This window comes from Gymnoscopelus microlampas (genome assembly GCF_963454915.1).
Source record: "Gymnoscopelus microlampas genome assembly, chromosome: 21".
Classification (NCBI taxonomy): domain Eukaryota; kingdom Metazoa; phylum Chordata; class Actinopteri; order Myctophiformes; family Myctophidae; genus Gymnoscopelus; species Gymnoscopelus microlampas.
Window position 1 is genome coordinate 7,859,895 of NC_139958.1, and position 18,801 is coordinate 7,878,695.

General features: G+C 41.8%; 1 protein-coding gene across 2 annotated transcripts in view; it reads right to left on the reverse strand.

The window, feature by feature from the left end:
* Positions 1 to 6,145: 6,145 nt before the first annotated feature.
* The window catches only part of LOC311038211 (uncharacterized protein), a 34,936-nt gene continuing 22,280 nt past the window's right edge, over positions 6,146 to 18,801 (reverse strand). The window contains exons 21-28 of one of the 2 annotated variants that reach the window (XM_084047591.1): positions 13,256 to 18,131; positions 12,180 to 12,340; positions 11,263 to 11,640; positions 10,621 to 10,756; positions 10,267 to 10,399; positions 9,490 to 9,523; positions 8,663 to 8,957; positions 6,146 to 7,993 (exon numbers count right to left, since the gene is read on the reverse strand). In XM_084047591.1, the coding sequence (XP_083903717.1) occupies positions 7,447 to 7,993; positions 8,663 to 8,957; positions 9,490 to 9,523; positions 10,267 to 10,399; positions 10,621 to 10,756; positions 11,263 to 11,640; positions 12,180 to 12,340; positions 13,256 to 18,131 (6,560 nt within the window). In that variant the 3' untranslated portion in view covers positions 6,146 to 7,446. Of the gene's footprint in view, positions 7,994 to 8,662; positions 8,958 to 9,489; positions 9,524 to 10,266; positions 10,400 to 10,620; positions 10,757 to 11,262; positions 11,644 to 12,179; positions 12,341 to 13,255; positions 18,132 to 18,801 lie in introns of both variants that reach the window. The other variant, XM_084047590.1, reaches the window with a different exon arrangement.

Here is an 18,801-nt window from a genome sequence, read left to right on the forward strand (position 1 = left end):
TTTTAAAGGAGTACAATTCTAAAACTATGCAACATTTCAAAGATTCCTTTTCAGGCAAACATGTCCAGAGTAAGACGAACATTTTAAAGTATGAATGAGGTTACTAGGCGTAAGTATGTAGTTGTAAGCCTGCCTTTAAATGTCCATTGCCGCATCGACAATGAATGGGGCGCTTAAAGTTAAATATCTCCAAAACTACAAATGATTTCCAAAGAAAAAATCTCAAGCATGCATGTCCACAGTAAGGTGGAATTTTTGAACTGTGAATGGAGTTTCTAGGTGAACGTGTTTTTTTGAGGTCCCTATAGCCTAACCCTAACCTTCCATCCGCCTCCATTCTAAATCTCTGAACTTTTAAAGGAGTACAATTCTAAAACTATGCAACATTTCAAAGATTCCTTTTCAGGCAAACATGTCCAGAGTAAGACGAACATTTTAAAGTATGAATGAGGTTACTAGGCGTAAGTATGTAGTTGTAAGCCTGCCTTTAAATGTCCATTGCCGCATCGACAATGAATGGGGCGCTTAAAGTTAAATATCTCCAAAACTACAAATGATTTCAAAAGAAAAAATCTCAAGCATGCATGTCCACAGTAAGGTGGAATTTTTGAACTGTGAATGGAGTTTCTAGGTGAACGTGTTTTTTTGAGGTCCCTATAGCCTAACCCTAACCTTCCATCCGCCTCCATTCTAAATCTCTGAACTTTTAAAGGAGTACAATTCTAAAACTATGCAACATTTCAAAGATTCCTTTTCAGGCAAACATGTCCAGAGTAAGACGAACATTTTAAAGTATGAATGAGGTTACTAGGCGTAAGTATGTAGTTGTAAGCCTGCCTTTAAATGTCCATTGCCGCATCGACAATGAATGGGGCGCTTAAAGTTAAATATCTCCAAAACTACAAATGATTTCAAAAGAAAAAATCTCAAGCATGCATGTCCACAGTAAGGTGGAATTTTTGAACTGTGAATGGAGTTTCTAGGTGAACGTGTTTTTTTGAGGTCCCTATAGCCTAACCCTAACCTTCCATCCGCCTCCATTCTAAATCTCTGAACTTTTAAAGGAGTACAATTCTAAAACTATGCAACATTTCAAAGATTCCTTTTCAGGCAAACATGTCCAGAGTAAGACGAACATTTTAAAGTATGAATGAGGTTACTAGGCGTAAGTATGTAGTTGTAAGCCTGCCTTTAAATGTCCATTGCCGCATCGACAATGAATGGGGCGCTTAAAGTTAAATATCTCCAAAACTACAAATGATTTCAAAAGAAAAAATCTCAAGCATGCATGTCCACAGTAAGGTGGAATTTTTGAACTGTGAATGGAGTTTCTAGGTGAACGTGTTTTTTTGAGGTCCCTATAGCCTAACCCTAACCTTCCATCCGCCTCCATTCTAAATCTCTGAACTTTTAAAGGAGTACAATTCTAAAACTATGCAACATTTCAAAGATTCCTTTTCAGGCAAACATGTCCAGAGTAAGACGAACATTTTAAAGTATGAATGAGGTTACTAGGCGTAAGTATGTAGTTGTAAGCCTGCCTTTAAATGTCCATTGCCGCATCGACAATGAATGGGGCGCTTAAAGTTAAATATCTCCAAAACTACAAATGATTTCAAAAGAAAAAATCTCAAGCATGCATGTCCACAGTAAGGTGGAATTTTTGAACTGTGAATGGAGTTTCTAGGTGAACGTGTTTTTTTGAGGTCCCTATAGCCTAACCCTAACCTTCCATCCACCTCCATTCTAAATCTCTGAACTTTTAAAGGAGTACAATTCTAAAACTATGCAACATTTCAAAGATTCCTTTTCAGGCAAACATGTCCAGAGTAAGACGAACATTTTAAAGTATGAATGAGGTTACTAGGCGTAAGTATGTAGTTGTAAGCCTGCCTTTAAATGTCCATTGCCGCATCGACAATGAATGGGGCGCTTAAAGTTAAATATCTCCAAAACTACAAATGATTTCAAAAGAAAAAATCTCAAGCATGCATGTCCACAGTAAGGTGGAATTTTTGAACTGTGAATGGAGTTTCTAGGTGAACGTGTTTTTTTGAGGTCCCTATAGCCTAACCCTAACCTTCCATCCGCCTCCATTCTAAATCTCTGAACTTTTAAAGGAGTACAATTCTAAAACTATGCAACATTTCAAAGATTCCTTTTCAGGCAAACATGTCCAGAGTAAGACGAACATTTTAAAGTATGAATGAGGTTACTAGGCGTAAGTATGTAGTTGTAAGCCTGCCTTTAAATGTCCATTGCCGCATCGACAATGAATGGGGCGCTTAAAGTTAAATATCTCCAAAACTACAAATGATTTCAAAAGAAAAAATCTCAAGCATGCATGTCCACAGTAAGGTGGAATTTTTGAACTGTGAATGGAGTTTCTAGGTGAACGTGTTTTTTTGAGGTCCCTATAGCCTAACCCTAACCTTCCATCCGCCTCCATTCTAAATCTCTGAACTTTTAAAGGAGTACAATTCTAAAACTATGCAACATTTCAAAGATTCCTTTTCAGGCAAACATGTCCAGAGTAAGACGAACATTTTAAAGTATGAATGAGGTTACTAGGCGTAAGTATGTAGTTGTAAGCCTGCCTTTAAATGTCCATTGCCGCATCGACAATGAATGGGGCGCTTAAAGTTAAATATCTCCAAAACTACAAATGATTTCAAAAGAAAAAATCTCAAGCATGCATGTCCACAGTAAGGTGGATTTTTTGAACTGTGAATGGAGTTTCTAGGTGAACGTGTTTTTTTGAGGTCCCTATACCCTAACCCTAACCTTCCATCCGCCTCCATTCTAAATCTCTGAACTTTTAAAGGAGTACAATTCTAAAACTATGCAACATTTCAAAGATTCCTTTTCAGGCAAACATGTCCAGAGTAAGACGAACATTTTAAAGTATGAATGAGGTTACTAGGCGTAAGTATGTAGTTGTAAGCCTGCCTTTAAATGTCCATTGCCGCATCGACAATGAATGGGGCGCTTAAAGTTAAATATCTCCAAAACTACAAATGATTTCAAAAGAAAAAATCTCAAGCATGCATGTCCACAGTAAGGTGGAAGTTTTGAACTGTGAATGGAGTTTCTAGGTGAAAGTGTTTTTTTGAGGTCCCAAATTCGTCCATCGACCTCCATTCTAAATCTCTGAACTTTTAAAGGAGTACAATTCTAAAACTATTAAACATTTCAAAGAATCCTTTTCAGGCAAACATGTCCAGAGTAAGATGAACATTTTAAAGTATGAATGAGGTTACTAGGCGTAAGTATGTAGTTGTAAGCCTGCCTTTAAACAATTATTTTACTAATTTTACTGATTTTCCTTTCAGACCCCAAATTAGATATTAGATATCATACCAAAATATAAACTAGAGACATGTAGGAAGACAAAAATACAAAAACTTTACGGTCACCTTAGGTGGTACCAAAATATGGCTTGGCCCCTGGACTATAAGTACCTTCCCTCTTGATAGCCACCGTACTTCTGTATGGAGCAACAGTTGAACATGCTCGCTGCCCATTTCATCACAGAGCACATGAAATAGGCGAGTATGCATAGGTCGGGCTTTAATGAAATTGACAGTTTTCACAGCCGTGTCCAACACAGCCTTAAGTTCTCCTGGCATCTTCTTCACCGCCAGGGCCTGACGATGTATGCTGCAGTGGGTCCATTGCATCCCCGGTGCCACCTCACGTATCCGCGCTGCAACTCCCTTGTGGCGACCTGTCATAGCCCGTGCACCGTCTGTACACACTCCACAACGCATTTTCCAGTCAAGCCCATTAAGGTGCCCAGACGTCCCTAGTGCCCACCTATCCTGTTACCTTATGCCCCAGAATAGGGACACTAGTCTTCATGTATTTTACGCCAATGGAAACAAGCCATATGCTTTCTTGGGTTTAAAATCCTCTTAGCAGACCTTGTATTGAACTGTACTTTCCTGTGCTTAAAAAAAAAGGCTGCTAATAAAGTATTCAATCATGTTTATTCTGCCAGTTTTCATATGAAATGCTGTAGATCACTGTAGGAGCCTCATGTGACTTATGCCAAGTCTCACCTTTTTATTATTATATTGACTTAAGAGGTATTGCACACTTGATTGACAGATTGGCCACTGCACTGGTGGGCGTGATCACCGGGCACTGTAGTAGTGTGGGAATGTGTAAAGAGAGGGGGTGAGCGTGGGAGCAGGCAATTTCTGTTGACTAATATTGCGGCTGTAATTGAGAGTTAAGAGCAGTGGTGTAAAGTATCTAAGTACATTTACTCAAGTACTGTACTTAAGTACAAATTTGAGGTACTTTTACTTTACTGGAGTATTTCCAATTGTCAATACTTTTACTTCTACTCCACTACATCTCAGGGGGCAAATATTGTACTTTTACTCTACTATAATTATTTGAAAACTTTAGTTACTAGTTACTTTGCATAATTATTCAAATTATTACATTATAAAACATACATTAACCACTTTAGCCCTATTTTATACCTAGGCTATTTGAAAATAGCCGATCTACAAGCTCACAACGCGTCGCGATTGTGAGCTTGTAGATCGGCTATTTTCAAACATTATAGTACTTTTACTTTTCGTACATTTTGATACCAATACTTTTGAACTTTTACTCAAGTCAATTTTTAATTTAATTTTTTAATTTTAACAGACCACTTCTACATTGAGTATTGATAGTTCACTTATATATCCGATCCTACAAGCTTGTAGAGACGCTATTTTCGCTACTTTTGTGACCCTTTTGTACAACAAAGTAGAGCATTTTGTCTATGGGATTTTTCTTTTAAGGTTAAAAATTGATATACAAGGTTTCTGCTTGACATGATGGTTGACTCACCTATGTCACGTTTCTTTCCACAGCTCCGGAGATCAGTGTCTATGGTTTTAGCAACATCCTCCTCTATGTCGTTGACAAACCTCCTCTATGTCGTTGACAAACTGTTCTTACAGTACATAACATATTGTACTAATGCACAAGCACAACGGTCATCTAATGTGTGCTTTCAATCACAATTTCCAAGCCAACTTACTGATGTCTTTCCCATAGATGGAAATGGGAATGCAGATGTCACTTTAGTAGCCTGTCACGATTATTACACAATGCCCTAGTCGCAATACAAGCTCTGAGCTAACTATTTGTAATACAATTATTAAATGTCTATTGTGGCAATAGCACATTATTTATTTGTAATACGGTTTGTATATTTCACAATTTCAGTAATAGGCTTTGTACTTTAAGTTATTTGTCATACCTGTGCAATATTTTGTGTCTACATAGCCTAAGTGGAAAACTGAACTGTAATTTTGATTAACATTATTAAATTGTTAAGCACATTTGTATGAAAATGTAATTGTCAACTAGAATGACATGATTGTGACAGCCCTACAATTCACGAAAATGGCATGATTGCGACCGCCCTACTATCCGTGCCCAACAACAAACCCTCTTTCATTCATAATCACATTTTTCTCAAAAGTAGATCAGCAAGCTCGAAACGCGGTGCAAAGCAGATATATGATGTATGTACCGTATTTTCCGCACTATAAGGCGCATCTGAGTATAAGGCGCACCTTCAATAAATGTATTATTTTCATATATAGGGCGCACCGCATTATAAGGCGCATCCGCACTATAAGGCGCACTGACGGTGCGCCCTATAGTGCGGAAACTGAGGGAACCAATATTGATACATATATAAGGCGCATCCGCACTATAAGGCGCACTGACGGTGCGCCTTATAGTGCGGAAAATACGGTATATATATATATATGCAAAATAATTCTTGAATTTCATGCTTAAATTCTCACTTCTTTCCACTGACTCCTCCAAGTTTAGAGGTATTTATCTAAAATTGTGCAAAAATATGCAAATAAAGTCAGGGGTCTTAATTGGATAATTCTATTGTTCTTTTCTTTTGATATCAATACACACCACAAAAAAACAAAACACAAGAGGCACATACTAAACAAACTATTTACATATGTTACAGAAAATAAAAACATTTAATGAGCCTTCATGAAACATAACTGGAACTCAACTGCCCTCCCCCAAACCCGTCCCACCCCCTTCCTTTAGACTCAAATGAACACTGTAGGTATGTACTGTGCAATGTGGTCAAACAGAACTTCCTCTTAGACTGAAAGGTACGGTACCGCTTTACCCAGGTCTCATGTAGACCATTGGTTCTCAAAGTGGGGTCCGGGGACCCCCAGGGGTACTTGAGGGAGTTCCAGGGGGTCCCCAGCTAAATGATAGATTAGGCACCAAATGGACCCTTATGGGTGTGTAACTCTGAGAGTGTAACGGGTCCATTTGGTTCCATTTGTACACTCTCAGAGTTACATTGACATAGATTTTACAATATAAATTGCGGTCCAAGTGATAGAAATGCCATTAAATGGGGGTCTGTAGCCCTAATGCATGTCAAACTGGGGTCCTTGAAATTAAAATGGGTGAGAATCACTGCTAGAGCCGTAAAAATCTTCTCTTATGGGGGTCCCTGGCTTATCTTTTCAAATGGGGGTCCGCGGGCTAATAAGTGTCAATTTGGGGGTCCTTGACATGAAAAAGTTTGAGAACCACTGATGTAGACAGATGACCAGAGATCTCCACCTACTGATACGCCTCTGGGCTAGATTATGCAACAGTTATAATCGAATAAACCAATTCAAACGTTTAGAGGTTGTTTTTATTAAAATCTTATTTGGGGTGGGAAATCAAATCGTTTTATTTCACACTACTTTCTGTATATGCAATAACAGAAAGTAGTACGTTTGTGAGCTAGAAGATCAGCTATTTTGCAAGACACTGTTGTAAGGCAAAGTATAAAATAGGGCTTAAGAGGTTAATCAGACTAAATGATTTAGTTGATAAGAAATCAATTGATATTGCTTCGTTTTGATTTGTTGATATTTAACAAAATAACGTATTATTCATTTACCTGAAAAAGTTATTGAAATAAATTAATAGAAATAAATCAAAAGTGATAGTTTCAGCCCTGATCTAAATTCAATGTAGGGGCTAGTACAGCAGGGAAAACCTCTCTACTAACAAACCTACACCAAATGCTTTGAAAACCAATTTGGATAGCGTCCCAATATGAAGGACTGCCTCTTTGCATTGGTTCTGCAACGCGGACTGCCTCTTTGCATTGGTTCTGCAACGCTTTTTTTTTTAAATCTGAATTGTTCCCACCTAGTTTCATCCCACCAGTTAAACGTCATTTTAAGATGTCACCAGATGTATCGCGGTAGGCAGAGATCTCCGACTCGCCAGACTAACGTCACCTCAACTGAAAATGCAGTCACTAATACACTAATATGAATTATAGTGTATGAACTAATTGTGTCCCCAATGTCATATTTCTACGTTAATATCTGTGAATTATTCAAAAAAACTAAAACAAATTATTTCTCTGTGTCCCCATTGCTGTCACTGTTCGTCCATATCTGTGAAAATGTCATTTAAGAAGAACTGCGTTACGTTGGTAGGCTCGACGTCTTCTTCTACAAAGTCATGGTGCTCCTCCAGCATGGAATGAGAGCTATCAACAGTAGACATCAGCTGTAATGGAGCAGATGGTTGTGTGTGTAAGGAAACGTTTGCTGTCCTGTTTACGGTACCGGTACATTGGGAAGCACTCGGTTCTGGGTCCGGGTATTGGGAGGCACTGGGTTCAGGGTCTGGCCATTGAGAGGTACTGGGTTCTGGGTCCGGGTCCATCTGGCTGTCAGGAAAGCTCTGTTTAAAATCCTTCCCGGCTCGTTGTGTTGCGTTTGGGGGAGCAGTGGACGCCGGGGCCTTCTGGTCTACGTGTGATGTTGTTGCGGAGGCCGCCGCCGTCGGGGCTGCTCGTCTCCTTCCTATACGCGAGGCGCTGAGCTGAGGCGCCTGGGAAAGCGCTCTGGCCTGGCGGGACGGAGAGGCGCTGGACTTGTTGGACAGGAAGGAGAGGAATCCCTTGGGTTTTCTGCCAGGCCTTGGAACAGAGAGAGAATAAGAAAAAAACGTGGGGGTCCAGGGGTACTTGAAGAGGACACCCAGCTAAATGATAAGACAGTTGGGAACCAAATGGATCCTTTATGGGTCTGTAACTCCAAGAGTGTACAAATGCAACCAAACGGACCCTTACGGATCCGTTTGGTTCCATTTGTAAACTCTCAGAGTTATATTAACACATTGGGTGCCAGGTTTTTTTAAAAACAGAGTACACTGAGTGCCAGGAGTTTTAACCATTTTTGAGGAGCCGAGATACAGGCTTTTGAAGTCATAAGTTAACCAGGAGATGGATTGGAGTCTAAATCTTCGGAAAATGATATCTCCTGGTGCTGTAAAGGAAAAAAAATATATTTCCAAAAATTTTTTTTTTTCAAAAACCGTATATATACGGTTTGGGCACTCAACGTGACTTTTTGAAAAAACGTATATATACGGTTTTGGCACCCAATGTGTTAAGACGGGGATTTTGCAGTGTCCATTGGGGTCCCCGAGACTTAAAATATAACAATTTATCAAATGGGAATAATGCCTATCAAACTGGGGGTCCTTGAAACTAAAAAGGCCTTGAACCAGTGATGTAATTGACATAAAAAAATGCTGATAAAGATAAAGTTAATCATGACAATGTACATTTGTACATTCATCTCACCTCTTCAGAGTGTTGCTGGTGGTATCGGGCAGAAGTTCTGCTGCTGAGCTGCCGTCGCCCACATCACCCGCGTCTTTCTTCTCGACCTCTACATGGGATTCTGTAAGGGTGGTGTCATCCGCTGCGGTGGTCTCCATGGTTTGTGGTTGAGCTGGGGGGCAGTTAGGCTCTGGCTCTAGGGTGGGATCATGTGTCTGGGAAGAAGGGGTTTGCGCTGAGTCTTTGGCACTGGAGGAGGAGGACCTGCTAGGTTGTTTCTTTCCTCTGGACACGGACTTCTTCAGCTGCAGTTCGCCTGGTTAAAACACACAGTTTGACATTAATACTCACACAGCCACACTTCTTTCAGCACTTCAACAGAGAAGTGCGAAAATAAGAAGTATTGCAGAGTCTCTTGGAAGACATCCAACTATGGTTGTGGTTCACAAACTATTTTCTTTGGAGGCCCCCTTCTTAGTATACTTCTAACCCCCCCCCCCAGGGCTCTAGTATAGGGGGCCACCAGTAAAAAAAGGTATAAAGGGTTCAAAGTGGTTAAAGTTCAAATCAACAGCTACAGCAGCGCGAGGCGTTGTGGGCTTGTAGATCTGCTATTTTTGGCTAAAGTTATCCTCAGAAAAGGGATGCTAGGTTTCAAGTGGTTATGGTAAAAAGAAAAATCATATCAAATAAAGAATTGGCGGACCCCCTGTAGTAACTCTGAGGACCCCCTAGGGGTCCCGGACCCCCTGTTGAAGACCCCTGCTGTAAACTGATTTTTTTTCAAAAGGGCACTTCTGGTCAAGAGGACCTAGAGTCTATCTGTGCACGTCCCTGCATCATCCTACCTTCTGGGTTCTCTGGATTCTGCACGACTGAACTCTGTTGAGAAAGAAAATATGAAATTTTGTGACTAGTGAATACAACTGTAACCAGACTCAACGGCGGCCCACACCAACAATGAAAACTATAAAGATAACTGTAGCGATAATAATGTGAGCATCCACACAGATGATTACCTGGGGTTAATCAAACTTATTGATCTAATCAATTATAGAAAATAATCTATTAGTAATCGATCCCTACTTTGAGCATGTCATTATAGGCTAAAACTGAAACGTTTCAAAAAATGCATTGTCACATCACAGGTTTACAGGTGAAAAGAAGTGGGTGAAATGTTTTTTTGTAGTTTTCAGGAGGGAAAAGGAGGGCGGGGGACACAGAGAGGGAGAGCAAGGAGAACAAAACTGAAAAGAAACATGTCAAAAGTTGATGATTTGTTGATAAAATAAAAATATATAAAAAAAATACACTTGCTTATTGATTATTCGATTAATCGAAAACGTAATCAATAGAATAATCGCTAAGAAAATAATCTGTAGTTGCGGCGCTGAGTGTGACAGCCTGTAAATTCGAATGGATTTTGATTGGCTGTCAATCGTTCCATTAAATCCCTCTGAAAGTGATCTCGACGACATCATTCACCACCGTCGTTGTCTTTATAGTTGTTGGATTCCACCATACATTTGAGTTTGAGCAATGTTTTTAACTACATTTTTACAGTTATGGTTGTTGTTGTTGTTTTTGGTGTGGACGGCCCTTTAGTTCCTTGTCAGTTCACTTACTGTACATGCTGTGGGTCTAGGATCGACATCCTGTACACTTGTGAAGTTTCTGTCAGGTCCTGTCTCTCCGGTCACAAGCACATCGCTGAGCGTCAAACTGTGTCCACCGTCTCCGGAGGAAGGGAGGCCGACACTGAAGAACGGACACGTGAAAATGTCAAATTGAGATTCAACAATTTATTAAACATTGTCAAACGACGGTGTCACATGGCAAAAATAGCTGATCGAAGAGCTCTCAACGCGCCACGATCCGTCGCGCTGTGAGCTCATAGATCGGCTATTTTCTGTAAAAAAAAAAAGTTTGGTTACAAATGCATCCCAAGACATGGGTCATGGTACCAGTCAGACACTGACCTCTGTAGCTGCTGTGCAGGTGAATCAGGGAGATAAGGAAGGAGCATGTCTCCCTCCGTGGACGCCACCGGGACCTCAGTGAGAGAGAGGATGAAAAAGGGCTCTTCGTTGTCTGAAGGGACCTGCTCCAACAGCCCTGAACAAAAACAAAATACATGAAATGATGTGAATCGTGCAATATAAAAAATGATAGGCACTGAGCATCTATCTTCTTGTGGACATGTCAGTCACTGTGAAAATGTACTATTCACTGTTGAATTGCATTTGCTGCTATATAAATGCACTATTTACCATTTCAAACTTTTTTTAATTGATGCAAGAACAATGGCTTCTATTTCAGCGTGCTAAATTTCCAGGAGAGAAAGCCTGTCCCCAGCAAAATATAGCATCAAAATCAGTTTAACCACTTTAAAGTAGCACTATGTAACTATATAGCATATTATGTCCCACAAATTATAAAGTTACATGTTTAAGCAATACATTTTTTTGAAAACTTTTTAGCATAAATCTTCTCTTATGAAGGTCCACTCCCTGGCACAAATTATTTTCAGATGGAGATTTGCTGTCAAATACAAATACATCAGTTTGAGGGTCCTTGACATGAAAATGTTTGAGGACCAAAGTTAGACCTACAGTACGTACCTCCTGGGTGTGTTGTGAGAGCCGGCGGTGTTTGAGTCGGGCTGGCCAGACTACAGACTGCAGAAATCACAGGTGTTTTCGGGCTAGCCAGAGTACAGACTGCAGAAATCACAGGTGTTCGAGTCGGGCTGGCCGTAGTACAGACGGCAGAAGTCACATGTGTTTGGGTGGGGCCGGCCAGAGTACAGACAGAACGAATCACAGGTGTTTGGGTCAGGCTGGCCAGAGTACAGACAGCACGAATCGAAGGACCGCAGTGTTTATTTTCTTCTACGGTAGCATCCTCTACTGGTGGCTGGTTGTCAGGGCAGGGTTTTGAGTCCTCCAGAGTTTCCACAGCATCATCAGACACTGCTACCTTCTCACCAGAGCTGGAAGCTGCTGGAAAGGAAAAAGTGTGTCTGCATCATCATCAAGCAAACTACAAATGATGGGAAATAATTTCACCCACTTCTTTACACATGTGAAGCGGTCATGTGTAGGCCTGTCAAAATTATTACATAATTGCCTAATCGCAATTATTTGAGATAATCGCAATATTTTTTCCATAATCATTTCAATGTTGAAAAATGTATATTTTCAAACATTTTCAGAAATAGCAGATCTACAAGGTCAAAACGTGTCACGATGTGATGTGATGCGTTTTGAGCTTGTAGATCGGCTATTTCCACTATTCATATCAAGTATAAAGTTATGAAAGTTATTTGTCATATCTGCCCTGTGCACCTTTTGTTTACAAAGCCCTAAAAGCCAAACAGTAATGTAATTTGAATTCATAACATCCCAATGATCAACATCAGAAACGCAATTAAATCGCACAAATCACAGTGATGTGAGAGACAATAATCGTCAAGTAAAACTTTCATAATCTTGACAGCCATAGTCATGTGACAATAAAGTTGGGAGTTTTCTCAAACCTGGCGTTTGTTGTGTTGAATGCTGGACCGACTGCGTGCGTGTGCGGCGATTGCCGGTGCCCAGGCAAGGTTTAGGTTTAGGGAGCCTGGCCCTGCGAGTGTGTGGAGCCTTCGTGGAGGTCTCCTCACGCTCACACGTCCCTGAGGAGGCATCATAAGCACTGTGGAAGGAGAAAGAAATGACCGTTTTTTGCTTGTAATGTTACCAGGCACCTCTAGCAGTGTTGATTTCGTTTGATAAAACTATGACGAAAATGTTTTCACCTTTTTTCAAATGAAAACGAAATAAAAACTAAGCTATGATGACTAAAACTAAGACAACACTTGACAACAAATAAAAACTAGACTAAAATGCTAGGTTAGTAGTGGAGAAGAGATCCAGTAGAACTAAAAGACAAGTCATTTTATGCACGGGTGTTAGCGCCCTTAAAATAGCAGATCTACAAGCTCACAGCTGTGGCTGTGTTGGCTTGTAGATCGGCTATTTTCAGTATGCAATCAAGCCATTAATAAGCCATCAAGGCCCGCCAAAATACACTTTTGGTCGACTAAATCAACTGTAGATTTAGTCGACTAAAACTAGACAAAAACTAAAACATTTCAGATGACTAAAATATGACTAAAACCAAATGGAATTTTATTCAAAAGACTATGACTAAAACTAAATTAAAATTTGCCGTCAAAATCAACACTGACATCTAGTATTCAAATGGCTTGTAATTAATGTTGGCAGAAATCATTTGTAGCTAGAAAGTTCATCTTAATTAACATTCCCACAACTACTCACTAATAACAATAACCAAATCGATTTTTATCGATATTTCTTGCGCGAAGCCGTTGTACGGCAAATTATAAAATAGGGTTCAAGTGGCCAATCAGACTGATCGGTTCAGTCGCTTATAAGAACAGCAGTTTTTTTTCCTGTTGATTTGTTGATACGTTAAAAAGAAGATACAAAATAATTGCTTCTCAATTGTAGATTAATCGAAACCGTAATTGATAGAATATTATTTAAGAAAATAATCGATAGTTGCTTGCTGCCCTAAAATGCAGCCACGAGTATGACTATATCTTACTGTTGTGAATCTTGCAGACCATCCTTGGTTGTTGGCTCAGAGGTCCTGCTCTCAGAAAGGCCTTCCTGTGAAACGGTATGATCTCTAACATCCTGGTCAGAGTCAGACACCTGGATTACATCAGCGCCGTGTGTCCATGGGAGGGGATCAGGGTTGATCTGCGTTGGCTCTCGTCTACCGCTTGCGCTGGCAGTTTGTCCACGTTCAGATCGTGCGGAGACATCTTCTGCAGACTGGATTTCCGGAATGGTAGCTGCGTCTGTCCTGACCTGAGGTTTCAGCTCTTTGGCAGGCCTCAGGTTGAAGCCACTTTGTGGTACAGATCCAGCTTCTGTCAGCGGACTAGTAGATGACGTAGCGGGTTTAGTGGACAACTCGATGGCCTCTGTGTTACTAATTGAAAAAGGATCTTCAATAAGCCAGGCTATTTCACTGTCTATGGTATATTCAGGTGAGGTCATAACCTCGCCGATTTCTCCCTTTGACATCCGTGACTCTGGCAGTGTGACTCTCTGGTTTACTTGATTTTGACGTTCCGAGCGCTGGGCAGACCGTAGAGGGGATGACTGCATAATGGCACTGCCAGCTCGTTTTGTTGCGGTTGACTTGGTGCCCACAGTAGGGAGCAATGCTTTGTTGACAGTCTCTGGCTCTGAGCCTGTAGAGATATTTTCTGTGGGTTGTGGTTTAGATCTTGTGGCTCTGGTGCCTCGTCTGGGGTTCACACTGGTCTTATCTTTAGTAGGATGGCCCCTCCTGGTCCGCTTTGAGCCGGTTTCTCCCTGAGGAAAAGGTTGTAATTCTTCTACAACCTTGTTTTCCTCCCCGGTATCTGCCTCCCCTGGAGGCGCAATTTCAGTCGTAGCTGCATCTTCTGGTTCAACTACTTTGCCTTTTCTGGCCCGTGTCACTCTGCTGCCCCTCTTTGGGAAAGATTCAACTTTTATCTTCTGTTGACTGGTAGAAGGCTCTTCTGTGGATAGATGTTTACTGGTGCGTATCATCCTCTGTTGACTGGTAGAAGGCTCTTCTGTGGATAGATGTTTACTGGTGCGTATCATCCTCTGTTGACTGGTAGAAGGCTCCTCTGTGGATAGATGTTTACTGGTGCGTATCATCCTCTGTTGACTGGTAGAAGGCTCCTCTGTGGGTAGATGTTTACTGGTGCGTACCATCTTCTGTTGACTGGCAGAAGGCTCCTCTGTGGGTAGAGGTTTACTGGTGCGTACCATCTTCTGTTGACTGGCAGAAGGCTCCTCTGTGGGTAGAGGTTTACTAGTGGGCATGTCCGTGATCTGATTTTCAGGGACATAGTCTGTCCCTACAAATGGATCCTCGATAATCCATGACGTCTCAGCCACAATAACATCATCTGTGTTTAGGACATTGGCTGTTAAACTGTTGCTTTCCATAGGCGAACTCTGCATCACTTCTTTTAAAGCACCTGAATGTTCTGGGATGGAGAGAGACTGTTGTGATGATGTATTCTTGCTCGAATCTTCCAGTATTTGTTCATCTGAATGAAGATCTAAAGCCTGGGTTGGTTGCATTTCGATGCCTGCGACGAGTCCGGTTGATTCGGAGCAGGTGAGAGTTTCTACTGGGAGCTGTGGCTTTGACCGTGTGGCTCTAGTGGCCTGACGCAGGTTGGGTTTGACTTTAGTGAAACGGCCCCTCCTCTGTGGGCTATCCTGTTCTGGCACTGATTGCAAGTGTGAAGCAGAAACCATTTCAGTAGCATTCCTCTCATCTGGAGTACTGCCCTTTCTCTGTGGCTCTTCACTTGTGACTTTCTCACTGTTCTGAGTTTCAGGAGCATTTCCTGTCACCGTGAATGGCTCTTCCATGACCCAAAAAGTCTCTGTGATCATCTCAGGATCAGTGTCACTCTTCTCCAATAGCATTTCGGACTTTGCGGCCCTGGGACTTTCTGGCCTGTGATCGACTGTGTTCGAGGAAGACTGTGGCGGTGTCAAATGCTCAACGGGTTGTTTTTCTGATCTGACACTCGAGGAGCTGTCCACACATCCTTTTTCTGATTGTTTATTACTTTCCTCTGTGGGCTGTAACCTTGACCGTGTCGTTCTGGTGGGTACTGCTATTTTGGGTTTGACTTTGGAAAAGCGTGTTCTCCTTTGCTGGGGTACAGTCTTCGTTGAGCCCGCGTCTGAGCTCGAGTCTCCTTGACATGTACGTTCAACATCTGTCTTTTTCTCCTCAGAAGTACAGATCTCTGCAGGTGAGTGGCTAACAGCAGGGTCCAACTGAAATGGATTTGGTTCAATGATTTTGCCAAACTGTGGTGATTTCTGATGAGTATTGTCGACTGGTTTAGTGGAACGGCCTCTCCTCTGTGGGATATCCTGTTCAGCCACTGATTCTAAGTGTGAAGCAGAAACCATTTTGGTGGCATTCCTCTCATCTGGAGTACTGCCCCTTCTCTGTGGCTCTTCACTTGTGACTTTGTCACTGTTTTGAGTTTCAGGAGCTTTTCCTGTCACCGTGAACGGCTCTTCCATGACCCAAAAAGACTCTGTGATCATCTCAGGATCAGTGTCACTCTTCTCCAATAACATTTCGGACTTTGCGACTCTGGGACTTTCTGGCCTGTGATCGACTGTGTTCGAGGAAGACTGTGGCGGTGTCAAATGCTCAACAGGTTGTTTTTCTGAGCTGACATTCGAGGAGTTGTCCACACATCCTTTTTCTGATTGTTTATTAGTGTCCTCTGTGAGCTGTAATCTTGACAGTGTTGTTTTGGTGGGTACTGCTATGTTGGGTTTGACTTTGGGGAAGCGTGTTCTCCTTTGCAGGGGTACAGCTTTCTTTGAGCTGCCTGGGCTTGAGTCTCCTTGACAAGTATGTTCAACATCTGTCTTTTTCTCCTCAGAGGTACAGATCTCTGCAGGCGAGTGGCTAAGAGCAGAGTCTAACTCAAATGCATTTGGTTCAATGAGTTTGGTAGACTGTGGTGATTTCTGACGATTATTGTCAACTGGTTGTGGTTCTAACTGTGCTGTTGTGTTCTCAGTGGAGTGTGGTTTTGAAGTTGTGCATGAGGTGCTTCCAATAGACTCTAGATGTGTGTCATTGTATTCTATGGACTCTATATGTTTGTCATGGTCTTCTGTGGACTCTATATGTTTGTCATGGTCTTCTGTGGACTCCAGATGTTTGTCATGGTCTTCAGTGGACTCTAGATGTTTGTCATGGTCTTCAGTGGACTCTAGATGTTTGTCATGGTCTTCTGTGGACTCTAGATGTTTGTCATAGTCTTCTGTGGCCTGAGGCGGTAAAATTCCAGATTTATCCTCTGAGAAGCAACTATTATTATTCTGAGATGCAAATCCAGCTTCATTACCGTCTCCATGACTGTCTGACAACTTTCCTATTGATGACACAGTAGTGGGATGGTCACTTGTGTCTTGCACCAGAATAGAATCTAAGACGGGTGATTTTTCAATTACTTGCCATTCTGTGGCAGCTATAGTCCTTGTTTCATCTTGAGCATCTGTGGCAGCTATGTCAGAAGTTATTGTTTCATCTTGAACATCCGGGGCAGCTATGTCAGAAGTTATTGTTTCATCTTGAACATCCGGGGCAGCTATGTCAGAAGTTATTGTTTCATCTTGAACATCCGGGGCAGCTATGTCAGAAGTTATTGTTTCATCTTGAACATCCGGGGCAGCTACGTCAGAAGTTATTGTTTCATCTTGAGCATGAGCAGTACAACTGTTCTCAGTAGATGTCAGTGTTTGTTCAGGGGAATGAGAGTCTGACTTTGTGATAGCCTCTCTGGTAGCCTCTACTAAAATGGGTTTGTGTTTAACATTAGAGAACCTTTCCTTGTTCTGTGGGGAATGCTGCTCCGATATGTCTGTGCTCAATTCCATCTGAAGACCAGGTCCTATGTCAGCAGTGTTTCTCTGACTAACAGACGTCTCTTCACTGAGTTCAGTAGAAGTTTCAGTAGAAGCCGTGTACTCAGCTAAGGATGCTGGGGCAAAGTCTAATACTGCTGATATTGATACTTTCGAAAGCTCCAAAGGAACGGTCACACTTGACGATTCCATGGGATTGTCTCGTTCATCCATATCAGTCGACTGTGATGATTCTGTGGACGCAGGGCCAGAACGTACAGCTGTAACAGGAGCGGCACTGCTTTGAGTTTGGGTGACAGCCTCTGTGGCCGTTTCTTTGATTTGAATAGATTTTGACTGAGCAAACCTAGCGGCTCTGCTAAGGTTGGGTTTGGGTTTGGCTGGGACAAAGTCTGATACGGTTGACACTGATACTTTGGATAGTTCCGAAGGAATGGTCACACTTGACGATTCCATGGGCTTGTCTGGTTCATCCGCATCAGTCGACTGTGATGATTCTGTGGACACGGGGCCAGAAGGTACAGCTGCAGCAGGAGCGGCGCTGCTTTGTGTTTGCGTGACAGCCTCGGTGGCCGTTTCCTCGACTTGATTCGATTTTGACTGAGCAAACCTAGCGGCTCTGCCCAGGTTGGGTTTAGGTTTGGCCTTGGGTAAACGTCGCCTCTTGGTCGGAGGAGAGTTCTGCTCGGATATCTCCTGGCACGCTTCCACATCGGGCGCGGCTTCTACGCCGGCATTCGTTTTCTGACTGCTATGAGTTCCTTCACCAGCCTCCTCGTTGATCCCGTCACCAATCTGAGAGCCACCGTCTATGACACCGGTGTCTGGTACGTCCTTATCGGTCGTCTGTGATGGTTCTGTGCACACGGGGCCAGAGGGCACGCCCGCAACAGGAGAGCCACTGCTTTGAATGTGTGTGACGGTCTCAGTGCCAGTGGCCCTTTCTTCCTCCAAGTCATGGCTGCTAGACTCATTACCACTGTTGAAAGGTGCTCCTGAAAATACAACGCAGTGGAACAATTAATATATCATTATATAACTCCTTTTAAGCATATCGTTGCTGTTGGGCAGAAACCTTGTATGTCCATATCTTTTTACTTTTTAAGTTTTTCATAAATTAATGCCCTACTTTGTCACATGACAGGGTTGTGCAGAGCAAAAGTAGCTAAAATAGAATCTACAGGCTCGAAACACGTTGCGATGCACATCGCAAGCCACTGTAACCCTAACCCTAAAGAAAAAAAGAAATATATATATATATATATATATATATATTCAAAGATTTGCACATATTTTCAAGATTTTTCAAAAATAGCAGATCTACAAGCTTGTAGTGTGGCACAAAGTGACACGCTATGAGCTTGTAGAGCTGCTATTTTTGAATAGCCAAAGTATAAAAATAATGGTTAAAGTGGTTGCACAGATGCATTCCCGATTTGAATGGGTTAAGGAACTGTGTCATTTTTAGATTTGAGCTAAAAAGCATTATTTTACACTTTGGGCTATTCAAAAATAGCAGATCTACAAGCTCATAGCGCGGCACCGAGTGCCGCGCTACGAGCTTGTAGATCTGCTATTTTTGAAAAATCGTGAAAATGTGCGCAAATCTTTGAATATATATATTTTTTTTAAGCGAACATTTTTAACTCAAATCTTTGCTTCTGG